We start from the raw sequence: 23,823 nt of genomic DNA, 5'->3' as shown, positions 1-23,823 counted from the left end.
GTCGGCGGGAGGATGCGCGGGCAGGGGGAGCGGGGCCAGCCGGGGGCGGGGCCATCGGGGGCGGAGCCATCCTGGGGCGGGGCCAGCCGGGGGCGGGCTGCTGGCAGTGTGACGGGGCGGGGCGAGACGGCCCGGCCAATCCTGAGCTGGCTGGCGTGGGCGAAGGGTCGCCATTGGACGGCGGCCGCTGGAGAATCTGCCCGGCGACCTGTTGCTAAGGGCGCCGGAGTTCGGCGGCGCGGCGCCCGGGAAGGCTGGTCTCGCGAGAGCTCCGCTCCTTCTCGGTCGCGGCGGCCGCAGTTGCTGGCGGGCGGCATGGAGGCTCCCGACGACTACGTCTGGCCGCGGGCCACCTCCGAGCTCATGCTGCTCCCTGTCACCGGGCTGGAGTGCGTGGGGGAGCGGCTGCTGGCCGGTGAGGTTCCGTGTGCGGCGCGAGTTAGCGGAGAAGCCGGGCGCTCCCGGGCGGTGCAGGGAACAAAGGGGTGCCCGGGAGAAGGGTGCCCGGAGGAGGGGAGCGCGGGGGAAAGGGTACCCGGGGGAAGGGGTGCCCGGGAGAAGGGGTGCCCGGAGGAGGGGAGCGCGGGGGAAAGGGTACCCGGGGGAAGGGGTGCCCGGGAGAAGGGGTGCCCGGAGGAGGGGAGCGCGGGGGAAAGGGTACCCGGGGGAAGGGGTGCCCGGGAGAAGGGGTGCCCGGAGGAGGGGAGCGCGGGGGAAAGGGTACCGGGGGGAAGGGGTGCCCGGAGGAGGGGAGCGCGGGGGGAAGGGTACCCGGGGGAAGGGGTGCCCGGAGGAGGGGAGCGCGGGGGGAAGGGGTGCCCGGAGGAGGGGAGCGCGGGGGAAGGAGGCCCGGGGAGGGGCGGGCCCCCGGTGGGCGGAGCCCGCGGGTGGCGGGACGGCCGGAGCGGCCCAGAAGACAAAAACCGACGTGATGCCGAGGCCCTGGGTCACCCGCGCTAACGTGGAGGGGGTGGGGCCGCGTGTCGGAGGCGGGGGAGGGAGGGGAGCGTGGGGCCCTGGATGAGCTGGGCGGGGCGGGGCCGGGTGGTGGGGGTGAGGCCCCTCTTTAGGGGTGCGGGTACGGGTGGGCCCGGGGGAGGGCGGCCCCGAGGCGGGGTGTGGCCTGGAGGCCGGGAGGCGCCGCCCTGGAGGTGGGGCCCTCGCAGCTGGAGGGGGTCTTGGGAAACCGGTGAGACCCCCCCCCTTCCCGAGGGTGTCGGTGCTCGAGGCGGAGGCGGGGCTCCCACCGAGATGGGTGGGGCCCGGGGAATCCATGTCCACGCTCCTCCGCGGGCCGCGCAGGAAAACAGGCCAGCAGATTCCGGAGCCCGGACGGCAGAGCCCTCCCCTCCCGGCTTTTCTCGCTGCTCAGTGGCCGCTGCCCCTTAGATTCCGCCGCCGGGATGTCTCGCCCTCGAGGGGGCCTCCCGAAGCTCACCCCGTCTCCTGTCCCAGCGTCGCGCTGGACGGGTGGGATCAGATGATTCTGTGAGCGGCTGCCTGCATCGCAGGGTGTCCCGCAGCCTCCCTGGCTCCAGGCCAGTCACGCACACAGTGTGACCATCCAGAATGCCTCCCGACATTGCCAGGGCCTGAGGGAAGTTGCCCCGTCCACCCCATGGAGAACCACTGGACTAGACTCACCATTTTACATTCTTAGAGCGGCCTGCATAGGTGTCCCTGGGACTCACCTGATAGCATGGCTCCCTGTGTGCTGCTGTTCGGTGTCTGCCCAGTTCCTAGCGCAGTGGTTCCCAGCCTTGTGTTGGCCACGCCCACCTAAGCACCTCTAAAATCCTGATTCCCCCCCATATAATTCTTACTATTCAAAAAGCGAGCTCCTACTCACATGGAGGAAGCATAAAAGGCCATTCACTTGGTCTAAAGAAGCTTCCAAAGAACATGGCATCCATAACAGAGGGAAATAAAAGAAGGAAGGACAGCCCTGGCTGGTTTGGCTCACTGGGTAGAGCGTTGGCCTGGGGACTGACGGGTCCCAGGTTCGATCCTGGTCAAGGGGTGTGCAGGAGGCAGCTGATCGGTTCTTCTCTCTCATCGATGTTTCTAACTATCCCTCTCCCTTCCTCTCTGTAAAAAATCAATAAAATAGATTTAAGAAAAAAAGAAAAAGAAGGAAGGACAGTTGAAATACTGAGGAAGAAATCACTAAGAAATTGTTAAAAAAATAATATGAAGTGATAGGAAAACATAGCAAAGTTTCAAAACATGAGAACTGAAATGCAAAAATATGTCACAATATACATTTATACACTGTATATGATGCCCCTAGAGCCATAAGAAATGCAAAAAATTCACTAACTCATTCTCAACTTGCCCCCCTTAAAAATCACATTGCCCCCTGAGGCGTGTGCCCACGTAGGGAACCACTGCCATAGAGCAAGGTCTGGGCTTGCCTTTTCACTGCTCCAGCACAGTTTGTTGTCTGGCTTGTAATTGATGCCCAGCAACTTTATTGGCTGTAAAGATTGAGAGCGCAGGCTAGGAATGGCATGAGAGACTGGTACGGTCATTTCAGATTAAGAGGTTGTTCTGCACCAAAGACACTCTGGTGGGGTTTGCAAACTGTAGCCAATGAACTCCACACACTTGGAGACAGATGTGGGCAGTTGAGAAGAGTGAGCTGTGGGCTTCCTGGTTGGGGGTAGGGGTTGGGCAGAGGGTGGTAGAGGAGTTAGCCGTGTGGGAGGTGCCTGCAGGGCAGCCAGGAGGCCCCCAAGGGCCACAGGAGCCCCCCTGCCAAAGTGTGCCGCCGCCACCCCTCTCCCGCCCCCCGTGCCCGGAAGAAACTCCTGGAAGTCAGGGATGTGCTGTGGCCCCAGGTGCAAAGGTTGTCTTAGTGGGAAGCCTCCCCGGGTTGGGCGCAGGGGAAAATTCGTGGACAGGCAGGTGAGGCTAAGGGTGAGGGGGCTAAAGCTGAGAGGTTCCTGTCTGAAGCAAGAGAAGTCGGGTGAGGTGAGGAGGAGGCTGAGTGAGGAGTCTGGGTGAGCCTGCAGGATTGTCCAGCACATTCACAGGCCCCGGGATGGAGAGTCCCCCGCCCCGTCTCTTCTTGTGGCTCCTCAGCGTTAGGCGAGGCGTCCTGACGTGGCTCTTTGCTCCTGTCCAGGTGAGGGGCCGGATATCCTGGTGTACAGCCTGGATTTTGGGGGGCACCTGCGGATGATGAAGCGAGTGCAGAACCTGCTTGGCCACTATCTTATCCATGGGTTCCGGGTGCGACCAGAACCCAAAGGAGACCTTGACGTGGAGGCCATGGTCGCCGTGTTTGGGAGCAAGGGTCTCCGAGTCGTGAAAATCAGCTGGGGACAGGGCCGCTTCCGGGAGCTCTGGCGCTCTGGCCTGTGGAACATGTCGGACTGGATCTGGGATGCACGCTGGCTTGAGGGGAACATGGCCTTGGCCCTGGGCCACAACTCGGTGGTGTTATACGACCCTGTGATAGGGTGCCTCCTGCAGGACGTTCCCTGCACAGACAGGTGCACCCTCTCCTCAGCCTGCTTGGTCGGGGACACCTGGAAGGAGCTGACCATAGTGGCAGGTGCTGTTTCCAACCAGCTCCTGATCTGGTACCCAGCGGCCGCTTTAGTGGACAGTAAGCCCGTGGCCCCTGACCGGCGGGTCAGTGGGCACATGGGCGCCGTCTTCAGCATGTCGTACCTGGAGAGCAAGGGCTTGCTGGCCACCGCTTCGGAAGACCGAAGTGTTCGCATCTGGAAGGTGGGCGACCTGCGGGTGCCTGGGGGTCGGGTGCAGAATATTGGGCACTGCTTTGGGCACAGCGCCCGCGTGTGGCAGGTCAAGCTGCTAGAGAATTACCTGGTCAGTGCAGGAGAGGACTGTGTCTGCTTGGTATGGAGCCACGAAGGTGAGATCCTCCAGGCATTCCGGGGCCACCAGGGCCGTGGGATCCGGGCCCTTGCTGCCCACGAGAGGCAAGCCTGGGTGATAACGGGGGGTGATGACTCAGGCATCCGGCTGTGGCACCTGGTAGGGCGTGGGCACCCAGGTTCCGGGGTCTCCGCTCTCTGCTTCAAGTCCCCTAGCAGGCCAGGTGCCCTCAAGGCTGTGACGCTGGCTGGCTCGTGGCGAGTATTGGCAGTGACTGATTCGGGGGTCCTGTACCTCTACGACCTTGAGGTCAAGTGCTGGGAGCAACTGCTGGAGGACAAGCACTTCCAGTCCTACTGCCTTCTGGAGGCCGCCCCCGGGCCTGAGGGCTTCGGACTGTGTGCCATGGCCAACGGGGAGGGTCACGTCAAGGTTGTCCCCATCAATACTCCAACGGCGGCCGTGGACCTGGCCCTGTTCCAAGGCAAGGTGCACAGCCTGAGCTGGGCTCTGCGAGGCTACGAGGAGCTGCTGCTGCTGGCGTCGGGCCCCGGCGGCGTGGTGGCCTGCCTGGAGATCACAGCCGCCCCCTCCGGCAAGGCCATCTTCGTCACGGAACGCTGCCGGTACCTGCTGCCTCCAAGCAAGCAGAGATGGCACACGTGCAGTGCCTTCCTGCCCCCGGGCGACTTCCTGGTGTGTGGAGACCGGCGGGGCTCCGTGTTGCTGTTCCCCTCCAGACCGGCTCTGCTCCAGGATCTGGGGCTTGGAGGCCAGGCTGAGGCCGGTGCCGGAGAACTGGGAGGGGCCGGTGACAGTGGCAAGGAGGAGACCGCCTTGACTGAGTGGGGCCCCGTCTCCATCCTCCGGTCCCTGCATGGGAAGCAGGGTGTGACCTCGGTCACCTGCCACGGTGGCTACGTGTACAGCACAGGGCGCGATGGTGCCTACTACCAGCTCCTTGTGCGAGGCGGCCAGCTGCAGCCAGTCCTGCGGCGGAAGTGCTGTCGCGGCATGAACTGGGTGGCCGGGCTGCGCGTGGTGGCCGATGGGAGCACGGTCATCCTGGGTTTCCACGCCAACGAGTTTGTGGTGTGGAGCCCCCGGTCGCATGAGAAGCTACACGTCGTCCACTGCGGCGGCGGCCATCGCTCCTGGGCCTTCTCGGACACCGAGGCAGCCATGGCCTTTGCCTACCTAAAGGATGGCGATGTCTTGCTGTACCGGGCTCTCGGGGGCTGCACCCGGCCACATGTGATTCTGCGGGAGAGCCTGCATGGCCGTGAGATCACGTGTGTCAGGCGGGTGGGCACCATCGCGCTGGGGCCTGAATTCGAGCTGCCCAGCTTCATGCAGCCCGAGGACCTGGAGCCGGGCAGCGAGGGGCCCAGTCTGATTGACGTCGTGATCACGTGCAGCGAGGACACCACCATCTGTGTCCTGGCGCTCCCCACGGCGACGGGCTCAGCCCACGCGCTTACAGCCGTTTGTAACCACATCTCCTCGGTGCGTGCCCTGGCCGTGTGGGGCGTCGGCACCCCGGCGGGCCCTCAGGACCCTCACCCGGGCCTGACTGCCCACGTGGTGTCTGCGGGGGGCCGGGCGGAGATGCACTGCTTCAACATCATGGTCACCCTGGACCCCAGCACCCCCAGCCGCCTCGCCTGCCATGTGATGCACCTTGCGTCTCACCGGCTGGATGAGGACTGGGACTGTCAGCGCAGTCGGCGCCGGATGGTCAAGGTGGACCCAGAGACCAGGTGATGTGTGCGGCCTGGCAGGGCCTGGGGCGCATCAGGCAGGGCTCTGCTTGACGGGCTGTCACCTCTGCAGGTACATGTGCCTAGCGGTGTGTGAGCTTGACCCGCCTGACCTCGGCCCCCTTGTGGCTGCAGCCTGTAGTGACGGAGCAGTGAGGTAAGAGCATGGGGCTCAGATAGGGCTGGGAGGTAGGATGAAGGGCTGTCCAGAATGGGGTCTGAGCTGCCCCCCCCCCCCCCCAGGCTCTTTCATTTGCAGGACTCTGGGCGGCGGCTGCAGCTCCTGGCCGAAACCTTCCACCACCAGCGCTGTGTCCTCAAGGTCCACTCCTTTACACACCAGGCACCCAGCCAGCGGCGGTGAGAGGGCTGCGTGGTGGCTCTGCCGGGGTCCCTGGCCGCCCTTGTTGCTTTCTGTCGCCCCAACTGACCCAGCCACCTTTCCCCACCTCCCAGGAGACTGCTCCTGTGCAGTGCGGCCACCGATGGCAGCCTGGCCTTCTGGGACCTGACCACGGTGCTGGACCCCGGCTCCGCTGCCCTGGAGCCTCCAGCAGAGCCTGGGCTGCCCTCTCGTGAGTAGCTGGCGGGTCACCGGCAGGTCCCCCCCCCCCCCCCCCCCCGTGCCTTCCCCATGTGGCAGGTAGGGCTCTGACAGCCTCTTCTTCCTCCAGGACTGGGCCCCCCCTGCCTGACTGTCCAGGCTCACAGCTGTGGTGTCAACAGCCTGCACACCTTGCCCACACGTGAGGGCCACCTTGTGGCGAGTGGCAGCGAGGATGGCTCCCTCCACGTCTTTGTGCTTGCTGTGGAGTTGCCAGAGCAGCACGAGGCTGTGGGGGGTGCCGAGCTGGCGCCCCAGCTGCACGTGCTGGAGGAACACTCTGTCCCCTGTGCACACGCTGCTCATGTGACAGGCCTCCACATTCTGAGCCCCAGCCTCATGGTCTCCGCCTCCATCGATCAGCGGCTGACCTTCTGGCGCCTAGGGCATGGCGAACCCACCTTCATCAACAGCACAGTGTACCACGTGCCAGACGTGGCCGACATGGCCTGCTGGCCCGTGAGCCCGGAGTTTGGTCACCGCTGTGCTCTCGGGGGCCAGGGACTTGAGGTTTACAACTGGTACGACTGAGGTCCCACAGTGGCTGGCACCTGGGTGTGGGGCCTGCTCACAGGCAGGGGAGTGGGAGTGCTGTCTGTGCCCAGGCCCAGCTTGCGTGGTGGGGGGTGGGGAGCCACTGGCTCCCAACTTTAGAGCAGGCGTTGGGGAGTAGAGTGCTGCCTAGGCAGACCAAGAACATGCCCCACGCCTCACACTAGAACAAAGCTTTGTAGCGATTTATTAGTCTCCACGTCTAAGCAACGGGGTTTTTTTCAGGTAACGACCTTGTGAACATTCCCAGACACTGGCCCTCTGTGGCCTTAGATGTAGCTCAGTGGCGGGAGACCCAGCGTGGCCAGGCCCGTGTGGAGCACTTCCTGCACAGCCCGCAGGAGCTGCAGCCGGGCAAACATCTGACCAAACAGGTGTGGCCGAGGCTCCTGGAAAAAGAGAGGGCCTGCTGGTCTCGTCCTTGGCTCCCTCCCCCGCACCGCCCACACCCCCTTGCTGTGTGCTTACCCCCAGGATGTGTACCCGGTTATAGTAAGCGCTGAAGTCCATGCTGAGCTGCACCAGGAACTTGCACACCTAGAGACAGGCGGAGTCACTGGCCTGCCTGTGCCCTTGTACCCCAGACCCGAATAAAGAGTGTGTGTCTGCTGGTCTCTGCCTCACCATCTCTGTGCGAGCAGTGACGCGGAGCCCCGGGGCGTGGTGGGCCCCGTCCAGGGCTGTGCTCTGGCTCAGGAGGTCTCGGAAGGGGAGGACACTGTTGAAGAGCAGCAGCCACTCACCCTGTGGGATGAAAGCCGCTGGATGGCGAGTCCAGGCCACCCCAGGGAGCCACTGCCGGGAGGGGCACTCACCTCTTCACGGAGCAGAGAGAAATCCAGGCTGCTCACAGGCGGGAAAGTGGGGTACAGACCTTGTTGCACGCCGCGCTGGTAACCCTCAAAGAGTGTGGCGAGGCGAGCACAGTTGTACATGACAAAGGTGCCACTCTTGGTGCCCTTGGTGGAAATGCTGTCGGCCAGGTCGAGGAGGAGCTGAGGAAGGCACAGCTGCAGAGCGAGGGCGACCACCAAGCCTGCCCCTGCCCGGTCCTGTGGGCACCCGGCTCACCTGGCTCTGCGGGGCCTTGCTGAGCATCTCAAACTTGATGGTCGCCGCCGAGAGAACCCTGAAGGTTTCTGTCCAGGCCGGGTCTGGGGGGTAGAGGGCGGCAGTCAGGCTGCAGGCAGGAGCCAGGGGCGGGCAGGAGGCAGCCGGAGCCTCCCAGGCGCACCTTGTGCCAGGTCCCTGCTGTGCTTCAGAGCTGAGGCCGTGTGCACCTGTGCGAGCCGGAGCCTGCATTTTGAAAAGAGTGAGAGGAGGGCCAGGGCAGAGCCCCCACTTCCATGTCCCCGGAGGCCTCCCCCCTCACTCACTCGTAGTACTCGGGCGCCGTCAGGGTGCTGGGCGCACCGGCTGCTCTCACTGGGCCACACACCAGGTGCTTCTGTCAGGAGGGCAGCAGGGGCTGAGCCAGCTGGCGATTCTCCAGCAATAAACCCGCAAGGAACTGAATTCCGGCCGGGCTCCCAGCCTTTTCCCATCAGGCCTAGTGCTCCCTCTCGGGCCCAACCCCTCGGGACACCTGCTCCCCTCGGTTCTCCAGACCCCGCCTTCTCCCAGGACTGCACCTGCTGCACGTCCCCATTCACCAAGCCTAGTGTCTCCCCCGAAGTCGCGTCCCCTCTGAGCCAGTCAGCTTGCAGGCCCCACCATGCCTCCCCTACCTGTGCGAGAGGAGCCTGCTCATCCAGCTTCCACCAAAGCAGGTCCAGCTTTTGCTGCTGGGACTCCTCCTCGGGGCTCACCACGTGCACCACCACGCAGCTGTCCGCACCAGCCCCGGGGGCGGGGGCCTGTGGGGAGGACAGTCACTACCGGGCGCAGGGCTCCGCCTTCGCCGAGGCCCACGGGCGGGGCCCAGCTACTGACCAGGCCCGGGGAGCCGTCCTCAGGCCCGAGCTGCGCGGCCGCCTGCAGTTCAGCCAGCACGGAGAGCAGGTCCTCGGTCACTGCGCGGAGACAGGCACGGGGCTAGCGGGCGCCACGGGTCCCCCTCTCCCGGCCCCGCCCGGCCGCAGGTCCTACCCAGACAGCGGTCCAGGTGGGGGTCAGAGCCGGCCGCGCGTCCCCGTCCTCCCGCCAGCTCCTTCAGGCTCACGCTGCCCAGGGCGCCGGCGGGCAGAGCTCCCGGGTCTCCCGCCGGGGTGACCTCCGCCAGCGCGCGCCTCCTCAGGGCCTCGGCTGAGGCTCCGGCTCGCTCCGGGGCAGCGGGCCATTCCACCCGCAGCTGCTGCAGGAAGGCGGCCCAGTGCGGGTCCCGCACGGCGGGCACGAGGCGCACACGGACCCTGCAAAGCAAGGGCGCCGCTTCAGCCCGAGCGCCTGGCCCGGCCCGGCCCCGCCTCCCACCCGCCGCAGCCGGTGCCCACGGGCGCTCCTCCTCCTCTCCGGCCCCGCTCACCCGCGAGCACGCAGAGCCCGCGCCAGGTGGTCGGCCACGAGCACGGCCCGCAGCTGGCTCAGGCGGAGCGCGCGGAGGGCGGCGCGCAGCGCGGGGCAGTGCAGGAGGACGCGCGGGCCTCGGGCGGCGGGGGCGGCGGGCGCGGTCCCGGCCCCGAGCACCCGTTCGAAGACGGCCGCGCGCTGCAGCCGGAGCGCCAGCCCCGCGGGGGTCGGCTCGCAGCGCAGCACCGGGGCCACGCCGGGGCCCTGCAGGTCGACCACAGCACGGAGCACGCGCTCAGGCACCTGCGGGACGACAGGCCGGTGAGCGGGTCGCGGCGCTCCCCGCCGCCCGTCCCCGCCGGCCCGCGCGCACCTGCCCGTCCCCGAAGCGCGCCTGCAGCGCCCGCCGCGGCGCCAGGAAGTCGCGGACGCGCAGGTGGCGGGCGCGCGTCTCCTTGAACCATACGGGGCCGCCCGGGCCCAGGGCCGCGTTGAGGGCCCCCAGAGTCTCCTCCAACCCGAGGCGCCCCGTCGCCATAGGGACCGGAAGGCGCGAGCGGAACCGGAAGCAAGATGATGGAGGCCGAGCTTCCGGGAGAGAGACTGAGGGGGCGGGATCCGGCCCCGAGTGGCAGGTGCACCGGAGGGGAACTCGAGCGGCTGCTCTCAGTGGACGGGACCGTCGTGGCCCGCCTGTCCTGCGACCGACATCTCGGGGTCCCCCTGGGCCTGGGCCTCTGGTGCCACCCCCATCCCAGCGCCCGGGAGGACCCTGGTGTCGGGCTCTGCGCCCTGAGCCTCGCCCCTCGCTGTGCGCACGAACACAAGTTCCAAACGAGCGTCCCCAGCCGGGCAGCTCCCAGCGCCGCCGTCACCACCCGCCCGCAGCCGCCCCGTGACAGGCATTTGTGCTGCGGCTTCAGGCTGTTTGCAGGCGTCTCCTCCTGTGGGCCACGGGACCTTTCTTCCCGACAAACGCCCGCGGGTAGGATTGCCCACTTCCCCGCGTGGGCCCGGAGGAGTCGGCCACGGGGACGGCGTGGGATCCGGGTCGGGAGGCGTTTTCCTTGAACCCGGTGGCCGTTGCCGGGGCCTCCGCTCCCGCCGTCGTCTTTCTCTTTCCGCGATGGCACCTGCCTGTCTCCGCTTCAGAGGAACTTCCCCCCTTTTCCCCGAATGAAACTGAAACCGACGCAGCACAGGGCGCCCGAGAACCGCGCGCTCTGCTCGCAGCGGCGAGTGCCGGACTCCGGAGGGCCCAGGGGCGGCAAAGCCTGGCCGAGCCCGTCCCTCGGCGGCGCGGGCCTCAGCCCCCCACCCGCCCGACGGCTGCTTGGGTCGTGTCATTCCGACGCTCTTTCCAGGCAGCGGCGCGTGCCTCCGGGCAGCTGTCGGCAGGGTCGGCGCTGGGGACCAGCTGGGGGCTTCAGCTCCTCTGGGCACGTGGAGCGGTTTGTCCCCAGGACGTGAAGGGCGGCCTTGAGCGAGCTGCGGGCTGGGGCGGCCCTGTCCGGAGGCCGTGGGTCTGCTCTCCCGCCTTCACCCAGGCTGCCCCGGCTCCGGAGGTGGCCCCCGCCCAGGCTCTCCGGCGGCTCCCGTGCCTTCCAGCCCGAGGGCGCACCTGGGAGAAGGCGCGGCCCAGGGAGGTGTGTCTGGGGTCGGGATCGCCCCCGCTTCTGGCCCAGGACGCTGCTCAGGCAGGAGAGCAGGGAACGAAATCCAAGCGCAGCTGGAATGCTCTGGAGACAACAGCTGCTTTTGGGATTCCGTTGCCCGCTGTCCAGCCATGGGGGGGTTGCCTTGGGGCCAGGATAGAACCCCCCCCCCCGATTTCCAGTCCCGGGAGGCGCACTAGGAGTAGGCGGTGAAACCCAATCTAGTGGGAATGAGCTGCTCACCTGGCCCCCAACAATAGGAGGGCGGTGGGGGACTCCCCGGGGACCGAGTCCCGAACCGGATTACACCCGCGGGGGGGGGGTGTCCGCGCAGGCGGGTTGCATGTGGCTGTGGGCACCGGTGAGGTGACCGTGTCGGGGCGGCTGCAGGATCAGCCAGGAAGGAAGCGCTCCCGCGGGCCGGGGAGGAAGTATGCCGCGCGCCGGCCGTAAAGACACCCCCGCGCCCGGGCCCTTTGTCCGGGGACGCTCCCAGCTCGAGCTCGAGGGGCTCCCACGGGTTCCCACGACGGCGACAAGACCCCCAGGAACCGACTGAGACCGTCTCGTCGGTACCGAGCCTGCCGCCCGCCGGGCCCCGCGGAGAGCAGACGCGGCAACATCCCCCCGAGGCCACGGCACTGAGCGCGGAGATGCCCGGGCCCGCGAGGGCGCCCAAGGCCCTGGGGTCCCGCTCCGGCCGAGGGCGGGGCAGCTCCCGGGACGCGGACAGAGCGAGCGAGGACGAAGCCGCGCCAGCCGCCGCCTCGTGCAGCGTCTGGTCCGGTCCGGTTCGGCCCGGCAGCTGCCGCCACAAGAGCCACAGCTGCCGGACCACGACGTCCCCTTCCGCTCGCGCCGGCCGCGGACCCGGCCACTTTAAGAAGAAACCGCCAGGCCACGCCCCCTCGCGCTCCCAAGGAGCCAATCCACGCGCGGCCACGCCCCGAGCGACGCGCGGAGGCGACGCCAACGGTCGCGCGGGTGACGGTTGGGAAGGGGCGTGACTCCGAGGGCAGAGGGGAAACCCGAGCCTCCTGCCGCCCCCGAAACCTGACGCCCCGAAGCCGGGATTAGGGGCCCGGGGGCCGGCGCCACGCCCCGGCCAGGTGCGCGGCTCGGCCAGGTGCGCCCCGCCCGGCCCGGGGGCCCCGCGGATGGCTGAGCCGGGCGCCGGGCCGCGGCTGGGACCCAGGCGGTGCCCCAAGGCCGGTCCCGCCCCCAGGGGTCCGGCGCCCCCAGGGCGGCCTGCGGGGCCCGGGGCGCGGCAGCGGCAGGTGCGGACCCGGGCGCCGCCTCCTGGGACCGGAGGCCCGGCGGCTCCCTAGCGCCCCGCGCGGGGCCGGCCGAGCTGCGCGGCGTCCTCCGACCGCAGGGGGCGCTGTGGCCGCGCGGGGCTGGGCGCCGCCGCGCCCTCGCTGACCCCGCTCGCCGGCTCCCCATGGCGGCCGCGCTCCTGCTTCGCGGCCTGTGCCGAGCACGGCCCGCGCTCCGCCCGCCGCCCGCGGAGCTGCTGTGGTGAGTCCGGGCCCGCGTTCTGCCCCGCCCCGTCCCGAGAAGCCCGCCCTGCGGCCCCTCACGCGCCGGAGACCCTAACCGTGTCCCCCGCAGGGCCCCGCGGCGCGGGCACCGGCTCACGCCAGCCGACGACGAGCTGTACCAGCGGACGCACATCACCGTGCTGCAGCGCGAGGGCCCGCACGCCGCCTACATCGACAGCTACAGCCCCCGCGGCTTCGTGGTCAACGGGAACCGCGTGTTCGGGCCCTGCGCGCTGCTCCCGCACTCGGTGCTGCAGTGGAACGTGAGCCCTCCCGCCGCGGGACGCCGAGGCCGGGCTCGGGGAACCTGCGTGGGTTTGCTGCCTGTAACCTGTCCCCTCCCTGCACAGGTCGGGTCCCACGTGGACATCACGGAAGAAAGCCTTTCTCTCTTCTGGATGCTGGAGCCCCCGATAGGTATCGGAGGAGGGCAGGGCTGGGGTGCGCCCGGCCCGCCAGCGGCCTAGTTGTAGACCTGCCCTGTCCGTCCTGCCCTAGAGATTGTGGTGGTGGGCACCGGAGACCGCGCCGAGAGGCTGCCGCCGCGGGTGCTGCGCGCCATGAGGCAGCGGGGCATCGCCGTGGAGGTGCAGGACACGGTCAGTCGGGAGGCTGCGGGGAGGGGGCGTGGGGGTGCAGCGGGGAGGGGAGCAGGGCCCGGCCAGGCCCAGCTGATGCTGGCTCTCTCTGCAGCCCAATGCTTGTGCCACTTTCAACTTCCTGTGTCATGAAGGCCGAGTGACAGGAGCTGCTCTCATCCCCCCACCTGGCGGGACTGTGCTCGAACCTCTGGCCCAGGATGCCGAGTGAAGCTCCAGGGACCCACCTGACCTTCCCAGTAGCGCCTGGCACCCGGAGCGAGGAGCCCCTCCCTGCAGCCTGTGTCGCATGTCTGCTTACCCCCAATTAATAACTTAATCCACTGGCGTCATGTTGTACTGGGTGCGTTCTGGCCAGGGGCTGCCGCTCAGTGGGCCCGTGAGGAACCAAGGGGTCCTTTCATCTAAGCTACAGGCCCACTGAGGCCGAGGCAGTGCACACCCCCCAAAGCACAGATCTGTCCGCTTGCTCAGAGCAGGTTGGAAGTGATCTCGATTTCCCCACAAGGTTTACAGGTTCAGTCCTGACAACACGCATGAGGGTCTCACCTGGACCCGTGTGGCCAAGCTTTGGGCCAGAAGGCTCTGTGGTGCTGGTCCCAAGCCCGTGGACCTGACCCCGAAGCAGCGAGTCTCTCTGAACTCGAACCCTGGACCCTCCGGAGCCGTGGCTGCTCAGGGCTGGCTTGTGAGCTGCCTCAGGAGGGACGTTTTGATCTGCCCCCTCCGCGTCCCTGGAGCCACCCCGACCCCAGGGCTGAGGCTCCCCCTGGGACCCGGGTGCTGTGTTTCGTGCTTGTGCAACGCTCGCAGCGGCGGAGCCCCACCTGCCTGCTGACCTCAAAGACCAGGCATCACTTTTTTCAATTTTTTATTGAAAAACCAAGGAACTATGCTGGAATCCCTTTTCAGAAAAGCCGCTTCTCATACCTGTAGACAGAGGACCAGCTGTGAGGTGAGGGCGGCAGGCAGAGCAGGGACCTCCACCCCTAGGGTGGGTGGGAACGGGTGGGTCACTTACGAATGGAGGCTGTGGACACCACCTTCCACCTGAGCGGAGGACGTTCTCTTCTCGAACTTGAGCTCCCCAGAGTACATCATGGCTCTGGAAGGGCAGGGGGCAGCTGTGGGCAGCCGGCCTTGGGGCAGCCTCTCTGCCCACGTACAAGCTCCCCAGCTCACCTGACTTGGGTCAAACTCTTGGCACCAATGTCCTGGCAGGAGTGTTGGATGCCGGCGATCAGGTAGGGGACAAACTTGTGGATGGACCCTTTGTCCTGCACCGCCCCAGACACCCCCTGGGCCACCTTGATTTTGTCAGCTTCACTGCAGTGAGAGGCAAGAGACAGGGTCAAGGTCAAAGCACAGATGAAGCTGCCAGTGCAGGGGTGGCAGAAGGTAACTGACCTTCCTGTCCCACCTGAAATAGCGGTTCTGGCTGCTGAGATGCTTGTCCATGGCGTCGAGAGAGCCCATACCGCGGTACTTCTTTAGCCGGATCCCATCGGAGAAGAAGTACTCACCAGGGGCCTCGGTGGTAGCGGCCAGGAGGGAGCCCATCATCACTAGGGAGAGAGGGAGTGTTGGGGGCAGCCCTGCCTGGCCCTGGGCAAGGGGTCCCATCAGGCTTTCTGAGGTGCTGGGCCTCACCTGTGGAGGCCCCGAGGGCCAAGGCTTTGGCGATGTGGCCCACATTCTGGATTCCTCCATCAGCGATGACGGGAACGCCGAAGCGCCGCGCGTACTCGGACACCTTGTACACTGCCGTGGCTTGGGGCCGCCCACAGGCCAGCACTGTGAAAAGATGGAGGAACAGATGGGCAGGTGGAGTTGGTGGGGACAGGCAAGGGGTCCTGTGGCCACAGCAGCGGCCAGCAGCTTTCGGCTACACCTGCACCAGGACTGCAGCCTGGGTGAGGACAAGTCACGTCTGGGGCGGCTGCACCTGTTTCAAACAATACAAACAGCTGTGGTGGCCACCACTCACCCGTGTGCACGTGCACTGTGCATGGCCAGGGCGGCCTCAGGTACATGCAGTCAGCAGCCGGGAAAGCCCCGCCCACCTGGCACCCGGTGGGCAGGGTCACTGTGCAGTTAGTACCGAGGCCGCCCTCCCTCCCTACAGTGGGCAGCTCAGGCAAGAGAGGGGCGGTCGCGTGGAAAGGGGGTGCTCGAGCTGGTCCCTGAGCTGTGCCCGACTGCACCTGTGGGCAGAACGGCCTGCTGGGGAGAGGGCCTGTCCTGTAAGCACCCTGGGAATGAGGGGCTGGGTTTTGAGTAGCCCCCCAAAACCATGGTCTGTCATTCAGTCTGCCCAGCCCACCCCGTCAGCATCACAAACCCCGGGAGCTACAGCTACAGTCAACCAAGCAGCCGGGCAGTGGGCAGCTGGGCCGGGCCAGTGGGCCGGGCCGGACTTACTATAGCAGCCCGTGACAGTAGAAGGGCATTTGGGGCTGTGGGACTTTATGTCTGGAGGGATCTTGGGAGCTGCTAAATGAAACAAACAGACCAGAGTTTAGAGAGGGCGCAGAGCAGGAGCAAGGAGGCCAGGCTAGGCGGGGGAATGGGAACGAAAGACGAGAGCTCGTCTGGCTGCCAGCATGTCACCCCTCCAAGGGGCCTGCTGGCCCTGGGGCTGCCCCTACCAAGGACTCACTAGTGCCCTTGAGAGCACTTGGCTCCAGGCCTGTGGAGCTGAGGGTCCGGCCAGAGCATCTTACCTTCCTGGGTGATGCAGATGGAGCCACTGCCCATGCCCACCCGCAGGGCGTCCACACCCGCATCGATGAGATTCTTGGCCTGAGCCGCGGTGACCACTGCAATGGGGAACGGGGGCTCAGGGGAGGTCTAGGTGGGAGCCTCGCTCCCCTGCTCGCCCGCGTCCTCAGCGCCATGGGCCTCACCATTGCCTCCGATGACCTGGAGGCTCGCGTATTTCTCTTTGATGTACTTGATCATGTTCATCTGGAAGATGGAGTTCCCCTGCGAGGAGTCCTGGAACGGAGGAAGGGCCCGTGAGACCGCGCAACGGCAGCCCCTCCCGCCCCATCCTGCCGGGCCGGCAGCTCACCAAAACGACCACGTCCACGCCGGCCTGGGCCAGCAAGTCCAGCCGGTACTTGTCGTCTTCATGGGTGCCAATGGCCGCCCCACACAGCAGCTGCTTCTTGGCGTCTTTGGAGGCGAGTGGGTAGTCGCGGTTCTTCTTCAGGTCGGTCCGGGCAATGATGGCCACCAGCTCGTCGTCTTCATTGACGATGGGCAGCTTCCCTGAGGGCACAGGACGCGCGTCAGGACCCTGGTGCTGCGGGACAGGGCCCTCCTGCCTCCGGACTCACCCTTCTTGCTGCGCTGCAAGATTTCATTTGCTTCCTTCAGCGTGATGCCTGCAGGGGCGACCACCAGGTCCTCCCTCTTCGTCATGATCTGAAAGGGAGGGGAGCTGTGAGGTAGGCCAGCTGAAGGCCAGACCCCCCACAGGGCCTGCCCTTGACTCAGACCACCACGTTCACTCACTACCCAAACCACCCCCTCCAGCGAACCCAGCAGGTCTGCAGCAGTCTAGTGGGGAGCATGAGAACTGAGTAGGAAGGACACTATGGCCCTAGCCAGTTTGGCTCAGTAGATAGGGCGTCGGCCTGCAGACTGAAGGGTCCCAGGTTCAATTCCACTTAAGGGCACTGCCCAGGTTGCAGGCTTGATTCCCAGTAGGGAGCGTTCAGGAGGCAGGCGACCAATGATGGGCTCTCATTGATGTTTCTATCTTTCTCTCCCTCCCTTCTCTGAAATTAATAAAATATATATATTTATTTTATATATATATATGTACATATACATATATATATATACACACACACATGGCACTATGGTATGTAGAGTAGCCTGTTACACTGTTAGGAGAAAGAAGGGCCACACCAGACCAATGACAAGAAAATTAGAAGAGGAGGCTGAGTTGGTCCCTGAGCACTGCTTCCCCCTGGGGTTGGAAGAACACAGATGCATGCTGGCAAACATCTGGGCAGACCGAGGCCTCCAGTGTGTGTGTGTAGGGGGTGGGGGTGGTGGAACTCTATGGAAGGATCAGAAACTTGGCCAGGCACTCGTCTTTCCTGGACCGTAGAGACCATCAGAGATGCCACGAAGCAAAGAGGCTCCTGTCCTAGTCTGGCTGCCGGAACGTGGCGTGGCCGGCGCGCCCACCTCTTCCAAAAACCGGTCGTGCTCCTCCTCCTTGAGGAAGTCAATGTCCCGCGAGGAGATGATGCCCACCAGGCGGCTGCCCATCCGGCCCGTGTCGGTGATGGGGATGCCGCAGAAGCCGTGGCGGGCCTTGGCTTCAAACACATCCCGCACTCGGTCCTTGGGGCTGAGCACCACGGGGTCTGTGATGAAGCCCTGCTCGTATTTCTGGAAGAGACGAGAATGGGCATTTCTGAATCACCTTCATCGGCTCTTGGTCTGAAGAAAAGTTTGTGCCAACTCTCCCTTTGGCAGTGCCACGGGACCAAACCAAAGCGACACCTCACCCCCAGGGACAGGAGACGGGGGCGGGGGTGTAGGTGCTGTTCACTTGGTCCTCTTCTGCTGCCTTAAGACCCACCCCCGGCTCCTATGCTCAGGAACTCAGCTCCACGGTGGGAAAAGGGTCCTTAGGACCCAAACAGACCCCCCCACCTCAGCGCAATTCCCAGGGGCTCTTGCCCATGATCCTTGTCCTTCTGACCTTCACTTTCCGAACTTCGTTGGCCTGGAATTCAGGTGTGCAGTTGTGGTGGATGAAGCCAATGCCACCTGTCAGCTGTAGAATTAGAAAATGACAGGAAAATTGACAATAGGAGCGGCATGACCATGCCTTTGGGGAAGAGCCCCTGCTTCCGCCCTTCCGCCCCACGGTGCTCACCGCCATTGCGATGGCCATCCCCGCTTCCGTGACCGTGTCCATGGGGGAGGACACCAGGGGGGTCTTCAGGGTGATCTTTTTGGTCAGAGCAGAGGTCAGGTCCTGAGGACACAAGGCCAGCGGATGTGAGAAAACAGTCCACACAGCTCACGACGGTGCCCCGTCTCCCACAAAACAGGACCGGCACGACCTGCATGCTAAGGCCCTCCCCAGAAGCCCCAGAGCCCGACCTGGGGAGGCAGACAAGGCACGGCGGCCCCTCACGCGGCCTGAACGCGAAGGACCCAGTTCCTGGCCGTACTCACCACCTGGTCTGCGGTGAAGTCGATGTATCCGGGGAGAATGAGAAAGTCACTAGGAGAGCGGGAGCGAATCGGGAGTGAGGCTCAGGCTCGGTGCAACCGGAGGCTCCATCCCACAGACCATCTCAAAGGCACTGGGGCGGAGGGCACCGCCCGGGCCCAGGCGCCCCGGGCGGGGCAGAGCGCAGGTGGAGCGCGACGGGGCCTTCTCTGCCGCTGGCTGTCACCGGCCCCGGCCCCGGCCCCGGCCCCGGCCACTCCACGTGCCCGGAGAACGGCGTTCCCAGTCTGAAACCCCAGCACTGCCAGTGCCGCCCCATCCACCCGCTTCACTGTCAACGGAGCCCCAGGGCCGGGTGGGGATTCCCGGAACCTGCCCCCACAGGCGGCCCCATGCAGCCAGCAGGCCCCCAGCCCTCCCCTCGCCCAGAGCCCGCGAGGCCCGCACTTGTAGGTGAGGCCGTCCCCGCAGTTGAACAGCTGCTGCGCCGTGAGCCCGTCGTCAGGCACGTAGGACGTGCCCCCGCTGATCAGGTAGTCGGCCATGGCGGGGGAACGCGCGAGTGCCCGAGAAGCACGCCGCAGAGCCTGCTGGCGTCAGGGCCGCGCCAATATACACCCGCGGCTGACGTCAGTGCGCCCTGTGCGTCGTGACGTCAGGACGCGGCGCGCGGGTGGAGCCGGCACGCCCCCTGGGCGGGACAGCGCATGCGCAGAGCACGGACTCGCGCACAGCCATTGGGCTGTGGCGTCCCTGTCCCGCCCCCTCCCCCCGCACAGCCCCGGCCGTTCAGCGAGCAGGCGCGGCTTTGCTTCCGCTGCTCCGCCCGTCTCCGCCCAAATAAAGAGGCATTGTGCACCAGCGTGTTGAAAAGACGTGCTTGTCATTCTTAATAAACAGCTAGATTAAGAATACATAAGAGAAACAGAGTGGTATCTTTATATGATACACAAGTGTATGTTACAAGAATTCCATCAGGCACAGTGGCCTCAGGTTTAAGGCCTCAATGTTGGGCCAAAAAAAAAAAAAAAAGGGCATGGTAGAGTTTATTTTAACATCTAAAATGTCACTTGTCATAAAGGAGGGTGTAATATAAACTGTCTTTAATAAATCATAATTGAAGTTCCCCCCATTCTCTTTCCATTAAGATGCTAAGTTTATGTCTGAGCATAAAAGAAAAGACCGGTCCCCTGTGGCCAGCGAAGTGGCCGGCAGAGCGGAGCCAGCTGGGGCGAGTGCCTGCAGGGTCCACCCGCCATGAATCCCGTCTTCCTGGAGGAAGGGAAGGGGCCACATTTCTCCAACAGTCCAAGCCCTTTCCCCGGCCCCAGACGAGAGAAAGCAGCCAGCAACGTTGCAGGACACCTGGCTCTCGGGGCCGGAGCCCGTGGCTGAGCATCTGCTGCAGCAGGTTTATGAAGATGCACAAGGGGCAGTTTCCTTTTACATTTTAAACAGAAGCAGTCGGAAAGGCTTCGTAGCTACACCAATAAAAAAAGAAAGAAAAAAGGGAGGCCTCTTCTTTAGTGTGAAAGTCTGTCCGTTTCTTCCTGGCTGCTCTCCCTAGCACCATGGCTAAGGGAGTTCAGTGCATGGTGCTTGCGTTGGCCACTGCAATGGCCTCCTGAATTTCCCGTATCACCAGGATCCGAGTCAGCATCTGTCCCATCTGCTCTCTGCTGATAGGCTGAACCGAGTACCAGATTGGGCTGTTGGGGGCCACCACTGGCTCCGGCGTCAGGTAAAAGGTGTCATTCCGGCCTTTCACACTCTGGGGACTGAAGAATATGTCAGTAAAAGCTGGTTAAAACCACAATCTCAACCCTCCCGCCTGAAACTCCCAGACAGACATCTGCAAAAGTTGGGAAGGCAGCTGCTCTGGAGGGATGGTGGCACAGCCACACACACAGCCTCGGGTGCCAGGGCAGCTGCTTCTGCTGTGCCGCCCTCAGATGCCAGCTGATTCCGCGGACCTGGGGCTCCCGGGCTCACCTACTCCAGTCCAATCATGTCCGACTTGGAGTGAGCTTTACCGCCCAGGGCTGTCTTCCAAGTCTTTGCTCAGGTTGCTTCCTGCACCCAGTCCTGAGAATTCCTGCTCTGAGGAACTCAACCTGGGCCCCCCACCCTCAGTGCTGTGCTGTGCCTCTCTCAAGTGCGTAGCACACACCATCCCCTCAGCTCTTCATCCACCCACTCAGGGTTACCAAGGGCTCCTGTTTGTCAGTCCTGCCTTAGGTGCTGATGGTAAGGAAATGAGTAAGACCCAACAGGGCCTCCCTTCTGGGGCTGACAGATACGGGGAGAGGCAGACAGAAGTTAAACACTCAGACACACCCAGGACACACAGTGCGACAGATGGAGCACCTGAGGGCACAGGTAGGGTGTGAAATGCTTCCCCCATCAGGTGCTTGAGAATAGGTGGGCAGGAGCTGACTGCTAACTGGGTGGGGTGGGGCGGCGTGGGGTTGCCCAACAGGGAAAAAACCTGGGCCGAGGCCTCGAGAAAGGGAAAGCACGGTGTCCACAGTGGAGAGGAGCCAGTGTGGCCAGAAAGCCAGAGCTGGCTGGATCAAAGGTCAGCAAAGGGGAGGGAATGAAGGGCCTCTTGGCCACGTTAGGATCCTGTCTTTGTAAAGCGAAGAAAACCACGGCAGGTTTAAATCACACAAGACCTTCAACGTAGAAAGATCATTCTGACATTGCTGGGAGTATGACAGCCCAACGCCAGGCGCAGCAGAGCACAAAGCCAGGGAAAGGAGTCCCCCTTAGATGGATGGCCGCAATGACCAAAGGTCAAGCCCCAGAGATGCTCACCGTGCGATGGAGGCAGCCTGTCTGTACCGCCTCCCTTTCCCTTCCTCTCCTCTCCAGGAAAGGGGTCCTCAGGGGCAGGGACCCCTTTAGGAGCCCAGTGCTCAGCACATCATGTGCTGTGGGGAAAGCAGTCAGTCTGCTTCTGTGCCCAGCTTTCCTGCAGTGTGTTTCTCTTCTAGCTGGGGACTAGAGAATGCCTCTGCACACAGGCACCTGCTTAGAAGGAAACCCCCTCACCATTTAAAGAGGTAGAAATCGTACAGCTTGATGGGACATCTCAGTGGATTCTCAGGATTTTCCGTCTGTTCTGCATACATGTCATCTGTAACTACAAAAGACACCAACCACAGACATGGCATCAGACTATGTTAGCTCAGGCCCAGCATCCCAACTAGGACATATTGGAAGGAGAAAGGGTGTGAGGAATGGGCGGTGACTATGAAAGGAAAAGACAGCTATCTTTTCTGGGTCATCTCTGCTTCTTCAAGAGTCTGACGTTTCTGGCTGAGGAGAAAGGAATGGAGAATCGCTATCCAGCAAGTCCCAGCCCCAACTCATCACTAGCCCCTTGGCACAGAGCATGGCAGGACGAGGAGCACCGTTTCTGCAGGCCTTGCCCCCTTCCCTACCTTTCTGGCCCGTCTGGTGTATCCCAAGTGCCTTCAGGTACCGAATACTCGTGCTTTTGTCCTTAGGGTTGGAGGGGTTCTTCTTTGTCTGTCGCAAGACCTTGGAGAAGGCCAGCTTCATGTGCTGGTCCACCGTCTTCAACAGGAAGTACCTACACCGCAAGTGAAAGCCAGGCAGAAGGGAGGGTGCCAGGAGGAGACCGTGACTTACCCTCTGCCATCAGTGCTTTAGAAGAGCCAGGACCCCCACTCCCAGGACATGGGCAAGCCCCACCCACACACACTGTCCGTGGAGAAGTCACATCAGGACTGGTGCTGGGGTCTGGCGAGGCTGCCTGCTTTCAGTAGCCCAAAGGCTCTCAAATGTGTGTCAAAGAACTCAAAGTCGGCCTGGAGAGTTTGCACCCTCTTCGCTGGGCAGCTGCTGGCAGTGGCTAAGTACGGAGCCTCTAGAACACTTACTTGGTGTTAAAGAACATGAGGGTGGTCAGCAGGGTGGAAGGGGAGTGAGCCCCGAGCTGTTTGCACTCCCACAGCATCTCCTCGGTCACGTGGCTGGGCAGCACATAGCCTAGGAGGAACAGAGCGCTGCTGCAACCAGGGCTGGCAGGACGGACGGTTAGCAGGAGGACCCTTCCTGGGAGGCACAGTCACCTTGGAAGCTTTTAAAACACAAACGGTTTGGGCCCAACACAGATTTCTGGGGTGGGGCCTGATAACGTGCGTTTCTAACCATTTCCTAAGACCACACGTTGAGAACCACTGCCCTCCTCTTGAGTGCTCTTACTGGATGTCAGTTTTTCCTTTCACCATGAAACAAAAAGATAGGCCTCGGGGAAAGTGAAACGCCAAACTGTGACCTACTCTGCATACGGGCGTACTTCTCCACTTCTCCAGAAAGAAGGCAGAGCTTTCACCACAATTTCAAATGTGCTCAGGGCCCAAAGCACAGGTATGCAGGCCTGCTTGCCCTTGCTACACCTTAGAAAAGAAGCCATTTGCAACCCCTCTCAGGTAAAGGGGAGACTGCCATTCAGTGCAGGCGTCCCCCACAGGGCAGGCGTTCCTGTAAGACCCTGGTCATAAGCAAGTTGAGAGCTGGGCAGGGACCGAGGCCAGGAGTTTGATCACCAAACCCCTTCATATGTTCATTCCGTAGTCAGTGTGCAAGTGTCTGTGGGCCAGTGCCACTTCGCAGAAGAGGGGAGAAATATTCTGCCCAATACATTTCTCTCCTCTGCTCTCGCCACAGCTGGCTGGCCCTGACTCCACCAGTGCACGTCCGTCTCTGCAGGGCGCTGCCTCCACTCTTGTATGCTGTGGTCTAGTGACAATGACCTCACCTTCCCTGCTCTCAGACGTGTCTGGCGCAGGGTGGGTGGCAGAAGACAGTCGTCCCCAGAGAAGGCCGGCCCTAGGCGGTCCCGGGCACACCTGCACACACTGTTTTCTCGGGGTTCACTGTGCCACCTGGTGTCACGTCCCCAGCTTTAACTGCTTCTTTAGCAACACAACGACGCCTGAGCCTTAGGGAGACTCCTGGCGTGGGAGAAGGGTGACAGGCAGAGCCATCACAGAAAAGCCTCCGAGTCCCGATTCTGAACTACAAGGATCAAAATGATCGATTTTGTCTTTAATATTTTTGGTTCTGCCCACTTCACAGACCTAGAAACAATGACCAGCCCGGGAGCAATGAGCACACCTGGCATCAGATCTTGGTTTGGTGCTGAAATACCATTTACCACTGAACACATCAGGGTCCCCGGAGAACAGACTGATGCCACACTGGGACAGGAATTCCGAGATGAGCCCGAAGCATGTTGGCACACCAGAAATCATGGAAGCAGGATTGTGTCAGAAGAACTTAAGGGCTAATTTAAAGAAACTCCAAGTGATCAAAGATGGGTCAGTTTGCACGACTGGGAGGGGGCGGAAAGGTAACTGCAATGGACTGAATCATAAAACATGCTCACAGTCACTAGTTCATGATGATACTTAGAAACAAACAAAAAACCACACAGCTACTTGGTTTCACTTGAGGGAAGCTGGTGAACCAAGTCCGTCCTGTGAAAACTGCTCAACAGGAGAACAAACAAGCCCTGATCCTCCCTTTTCTATAGTTTACATCGCCAGGACTTCAAGAGGTTGGCAAGGAAAAGTTTC

General features: G+C 63.4%; 5 protein-coding genes across 14 annotated transcripts in view; 2 read left to right on the top strand and 3 right to left on the bottom strand.

Annotated features, from left to right (window-relative positions):
- The first annotated feature begins 167 nt into the window (after positions 1-167).
- Positions 168-7,377, top strand: WDR6 (WD repeat domain 6). Its single transcript, XM_059664785.1, has 6 exons — positions 168-420; positions 3,133-5,609; positions 5,683-5,766; positions 5,853-5,969; positions 6,066-6,184; positions 6,284-7,377. The coding sequence occupies exons 1-6, from the start codon at positions 316-318 to the stop codon at positions 6,742-6,744; spliced, it is 3,363 nt and encodes a 1,120-aa protein (XP_059520768.1). The 5' UTR covers positions 168-315; the 3' UTR covers positions 6,745-7,377.
- Positions 6,930-9,763, bottom strand: DALRD3 (DALR anticodon binding domain containing 3). 5 transcript variants are annotated; one of them, XM_059664793.1, is made up of 12 exons: positions 9,587-9,763; positions 9,230-9,516; positions 8,854-9,116; positions 8,698-8,777; positions 8,493-8,621; positions 8,142-8,212; positions 8,000-8,061; positions 7,837-7,919; positions 7,581-7,760; positions 7,390-7,509; positions 7,234-7,302; positions 6,930-7,154 (listed from the first exon to the last, which is right to left on the bottom strand). In XM_059664793.1, the coding sequence occupies exons 1-12, from the start codon at positions 9,749-9,751 to the stop codon at positions 7,035-7,037; spliced, it is 1,629 nt and encodes a 542-aa protein (XP_059520776.1). In that variant the 5' UTR covers positions 9,752-9,763; the 3' UTR covers positions 6,930-7,034. The 5 variants fall into 5 exon arrangements, 4 of the variants coding, with proteins under 4 accessions (XP_059520776.1, XP_059520774.1, XP_059520775.1 ...); XM_059664791.1 differs by having other exon boundaries at positions 6,930-7,302; XM_059664792.1 differs by having other exon boundaries at positions 6,930-7,302; positions 7,390-7,466; positions 7,640-7,760.
- A 2,106-nt stretch (positions 9,764-11,869) lies between these two features.
- NDUFAF3 (NADH:ubiquinone oxidoreductase complex assembly factor 3) lies at positions 11,870-13,336 on the top strand. Of its 2 annotated transcripts, none has more exons than XM_059664800.1 (5): positions 11,870-12,386; positions 12,480-12,672; positions 12,760-12,826; positions 12,908-13,008; positions 13,143-13,336. In XM_059664800.1, exons 1-5 carry the CDS (start codon positions 12,310-12,312, stop codon positions 13,149-13,151), a joined length of 447 nt encoding a protein of 148 aa, XP_059520783.1. In that variant the 5' UTR covers positions 11,870-12,309; the 3' UTR covers positions 13,152-13,336. The 2 variants fall into 2 exon arrangements, with proteins under 2 accessions (XP_059520783.1, XP_059520782.1); XM_059664799.1 differs by having other exon boundaries at positions 11,876-12,386; positions 13,103-13,336.
- A 526-nt stretch (positions 13,337-13,862) lies between these two features.
- Positions 13,863-18,852, bottom strand: IMPDH2 (inosine monophosphate dehydrogenase 2). 2 transcript variants are annotated; one of them, XM_059664795.1, is made up of 15 exons: positions 18,662-18,852; positions 18,217-18,265; positions 17,912-18,013; positions 17,735-17,809; positions 17,212-17,418; positions 16,350-16,437; positions 16,082-16,281; positions 15,915-16,005; positions 15,732-15,827; positions 15,430-15,501; positions 14,659-14,802; positions 14,429-14,573; positions 14,191-14,334; positions 14,030-14,113; positions 13,863-13,938 (listed from the first exon to the last, which is right to left on the bottom strand). In XM_059664795.1, the coding sequence occupies exons 1-15, from the start codon at positions 18,757-18,759 to the stop codon at positions 13,917-13,919; spliced, it is 1,617 nt and encodes a 538-aa protein (XP_059520778.1). In that variant the 5' UTR covers positions 18,760-18,852; the 3' UTR covers positions 13,863-13,916. The 2 variants fall into 2 exon arrangements, with proteins under 2 accessions (XP_059520778.1, XP_059520779.1); XM_059664796.1 differs by lacking the exon at positions 15,430-15,501 and having other exon boundaries at positions 13,865-13,938; positions 18,662-18,851.
- A 226-nt stretch (positions 18,853-19,078) lies between these two features.
- Positions 19,079-23,823, bottom strand: part of QRICH1 (glutamine rich 1) — a 34,800-nt gene continuing 30,055 nt past the window's right edge. For all 4 annotated transcript variants that reach the window (XM_059664790.1, XM_059664788.1, XM_059664787.1 and 1 more), the window contains 4 exons: positions 22,123-22,231; positions 21,661-21,812; positions 21,269-21,359; positions 19,079-19,992 (listed from right to left, as the gene is read on the bottom strand). In XM_059664790.1, the coding sequence (XP_059520773.1) occupies positions 19,800-19,992; positions 21,269-21,359; positions 21,661-21,812; positions 22,123-22,231 (545 nt within the window). In that variant the 3' untranslated portion in view covers positions 19,079-19,799. The remainder of the gene's footprint in view (positions 19,993-21,268; positions 21,360-21,660; positions 21,813-22,122; positions 22,232-23,823) is intronic.

This window comes from Myotis daubentonii, chromosome 14 (genome assembly GCF_963259705.1).
Source record: "Myotis daubentonii chromosome 14, mMyoDau2.1, whole genome shotgun sequence".
Taxonomy (NCBI): domain Eukaryota; kingdom Metazoa; phylum Chordata; class Mammalia; order Chiroptera; family Vespertilionidae; genus Myotis; species Myotis daubentonii.
This window is presented reverse-complemented; position numbering and strand designations above follow the sequence as displayed.